Below are 3,763 nucleotides of genomic sequence, written 5' to 3'. Positions count from 1 at the left end.
CCGCCACGCCGCCCACGAGGCGGCACACGAGGCGAGGCAAGAGTAGACAAAGAGCGAGACGAGGCTCACTCGAGGCGGCGGCAGAGACAGCCGCCCGCCACGCCACCCCGCCCACGAGGCGGCACACGAGACGAGGCTTGAGTAGACGAAGAGCGAGACGAGGCTCACTCGAGGCGGCGGCAGAGACAGCCGCCCGCCCGCCACGCCGCCCACGAGGCGGCACACGAGACGAGGCTCGAGTAGACAAAGAGCGAGACGAGGCTCACTCGAGGCGGCGGCAGAGACAGCCGCCCGCCCGCCACGCCGCCCACGAGGCGGCACACGAGACGAGGCTCGAGTAGACAAAGAGCGAGACGAGGCGCACTCGAGGCGGAGGCAGAGACAGCCGCCCGCCCGCCACGCCGCCCACGAGGCGGCACACGAGACGAGGCTCGAGTAGACGAAGAGCGAGACGAGGCTCACTCGAGGCGGCGGCAGAGACGGCCGCCCGCCCGCCACGCCGCCCACGAGGTGGCACACGAGGCGTGGCTCGAGTAGACGAAGAGCGAGACGAGGCTCACTCGAGGCGGCGGCAGAGACAGCCGCCCGCCACGCCACCCCGCCCACGAGGCGGCACACGAGACGAGGCTCGAGTAGACGAAGAGCGAGACGAGGCGCACTCGAGGCGGCGGCAGAGACAGCCGCCCGCCCGCCACGCCGCGCACGAGGCGGCACACGAGGCGAGGCTCGAGTAGACGAAGAGCGAGACGAGGCTCACTCGAGGCGGCGGCGGAGGCAGCCGCCCGCCCGCCACGCCGCCCACGAGGTGGCACACGAGACGAGGCTCGAGTAGACGAAGAGCGAGACGAGGCTCACTCGAGGCGGCGGCAGAGACAGCCGCCCGCCCGCCACGCCGCCCACGAGGCGGCACACGAGACGAGGCTCGAGTAGACGAAGAGCGAGACGAGGCTCACTCGAGGCGGCGGCGGAGACAGCCGCCCGCCCGCCACGCCGCCCACGAGGCGGCACACGAGACGAGGCTCGAGTAGACGAAGAGCGAGACGAGGCTCACTCGAGGCGGCGGCAGAGACAGCCGCCCGCCACGCCACGCCGCTCACGAGGTGGCACACGAGACGAGGCTCGAGTAGACGAAGAGCGAGACGAGGCTCACTCGAGGCGGCCTCGAGGAGACGAAGAGCGAGACGAGGCTCACTCGAGGCGGGAGGCAGAGACAGCCGCCCGCCACGCCACGCCGCCCACGAGGCGGCACACGAGACGAGGCTCGAGTAGACGAAGAACGAGACGAGGCTCACTCGAGGCGGCGGCAGAGACAGCCGCCCGCCACGCCACGCCGCCCACAAGGCGGCACACGAGACGAGGCTCGAGTAGACGAAGAGCGAGACGAGGCGCACTCGAGGCGGCGGCAGAGACAGCCGCCAACCCGCCACGCCGCCCACGAGGCGGCACACGAGACGAGGCTCGAGTAGACGAAGAGCGAGACGAGGCTCACTCGAGGCGGCGGCAGAGACAGCCGCCCGCCCGCCACGCCGCCCACGAGGCGGCACACGAGACGAGGCTCAAGTAGGCGAAGAGCGAGACGAGGCTCACTCGAGGCGGCGGCAGATTCAGCAGCCCGCCACGCCACGCCGCCCACGAGGCGGCACACGAGACGAGGCTCGAGTAGACGAAGAGCGAGACGAGGCTCACTCGAGGCGGCGGCAGAGACAGCCGCCCGCCACGCCACGCCGTCCAAGAGGCGGCACACGAGACGAGGCTCGAGTAGACGAAGAGCGAGACGAGGCTCACACAAGGCGGCGGCAGAGACGGCCGCCCGCCACGCCACGCCGCCCACGAGGCGGCACACGAGACGAGGCTCGAGTAGACGAAGAGCGAGACGCGCTCACTCGAGGCGGCGGCAGAGACGGCCGCCCGCCACGCCACGCCGCTCAAGAGGCGGCACACGAGACGAGGCTCGAGTAGACGAAGAGCGAGGCGAGGCTCACACGAGGCGGTAGCAGAGACAGCCGCCCGCCACGCCACGCCGCCCACGAGGCGGCACACGAGACGAGGCTCGAGTAGACGAAGGGCGAGACGAGGCTCACTCGAGGCGGAGGCGGAGACAGCCGCCCGCCCGCCACGCCGCCCACGAGGCGGCACACGAGACGAGGCTCGAGTAGACGAAGAGCGAGACGAGGCTCACTCGAGGCGGCGGCAGAGACAGCCGCCCGCCACGCCGCCCACGAGGTGGCACACGAGGCGTGGCTCGAGTAGACGAAGAGCGAGACGAGGCTCACTCGAGGCGGCGGCAGAGACGGCCGCCCGCGCGCTACGCCGCCCACGAGGCGGCACACGAGACGAGGCTCGAGTAGACGAAGGGCGAGACGAGGCTCACTCGAGGCGGAGGCAGAGACAGCCGCCCGCCCGCCACGCCGCCCACGAGGCGGCACACGAGACGAGGCTCGAGTAGACGAAGAGCGAGACGAGGCTCACTCGAGGCGGCGGCAGAGACAGCCGCCCGCCCCCCACGCCGCCCACGAGGTGGCACACGAGGCGTGGCTCGAGTAGACGAAGAGCGAGACGAGGCTCACTCGAGGCGGCGGCAGAGACGGCCGCCCATCGCGTCCGCCGCCCACGAGGCGGCACACGAGACGAGGCTCGAGTAGACAAAGAGCGAGACGAGGCTCACTCGAGGCGGCGGCAGAGGCAGCCGCCGGCCACGCCACGCCGCCCACGAGGCGGCACACGAGACGAGGCTCGAGTAGACAAAGAGCGAGACGAGGCTCACTCGAGGCGGCGGCGGAGACAGCCGCCCGCCCGCCACGCCGCCCACGAGGCGGCACACGAGACGAGGCTCGAGTAGACGAAGAGCGAGACGAGGCTCACTCGAGGCGGCGGCAGAGACAGCCGCCCGCCACGCCACGCCGCTCACGAGGTGGCACATGAGACGAGGCTCGAGTAGACGAAGAGCGAGACGAGGCGCACTCGAGGCGGCCTCGAGGAGACGAAGAGCGAGACGAGGCTCACTCGAGGCGGGAGGCAGAGACAGCCGCCCGCCACGCCACGCCGCCCACGAGGCGGCACACGAGACGAGGCTCGAGTACACGAAGAACGAGACGAGGCTCACTCGAGGCGGCGGCAGAGACAGCCGCCCGCCACGCCACGCCGCCCACAAGGCGGCACACGAGACGAGGCTCTAGTAGACGAAGAGCGAGACGAGGCGCACTCGAGGCGGCGGCAGAGACAGCCGCCAACCCGCCACGCCGCCCACGTCGAGGCGGCGGCAGAGACAGCCGCCCGCCACGCCACCCCGCCCACGAGGCGGCACACGAGACGAGGCTCGAGTAGACGAAGAGCGAGACGAGGCGCACTTGAGGCGGCCTCGAGGAGACGAAGAGCGAGACGAGGCTCACTCGAGGCGGGAGGCAGAGACAGCCGCCCGCCACGCCACGCCGCCCACGAGGCGGCACACGAGACGAGGCTCGAGTAGACGAAGAGCGAGACGAGGCTCACTCGAGGCGGCGGCAGAGACAGCCGCCCGCCATGCCACGCCGCCCACAGGGCGGCACACGAGACGAGGCTCGAGTAGACGAAGAGCGAGACGAGGCGCACTCGAGGCGGCGGCAGAGACAGCCGCCAACCCGCCACGCCGCCCACGAGGTGGCACACGAGACGAGGCTCGAGTAGACGAAGAGCGAGACGAGGCTCACTCGAGGCGGCGGCAGAGACGGCCGCCCGCGCGCTACGCCGCCCACGAGGCGGCACACGAGACGAGGCTCGAGTAGAC

General features: G+C 71.5%; 1 protein-coding gene across 1 annotated transcript; it reads right to left on the bottom strand.

Annotated features, from left to right (window-relative positions):
* Nucleotides 1-2,563: 2,563 nt before the first annotated feature.
* Nucleotides 2,564-2,920, bottom strand: EMIHUDRAFT_247242 (hypothetical protein; the record flags this gene model as incomplete). Its single annotated transcript, XM_005765158.1, has 1 exon — nt 2,564-2,920. The coding sequence occupies one exon, from the start codon at nt 2,918-2,920 to the stop codon at nt 2,564-2,566; it is 357 nt and encodes a 118-aa protein (XP_005765215.1).
* Between the last annotated feature and the right edge of the window lie 843 nt (nt 2,921-3,763).

Source organism: Emiliania huxleyi (assembly GCF_000372725.1).
Source record: "Emiliania huxleyi CCMP1516 unplaced genomic scaffold EMIHUscaffold_561, whole genome shotgun sequence".
Taxonomy (NCBI): Eukaryota; Haptophyta; order Isochrysidales; family Noelaerhabdaceae; genus Emiliania; species Emiliania huxleyi.
This window is presented reverse-complemented; position numbering and strand designations above follow the sequence as displayed.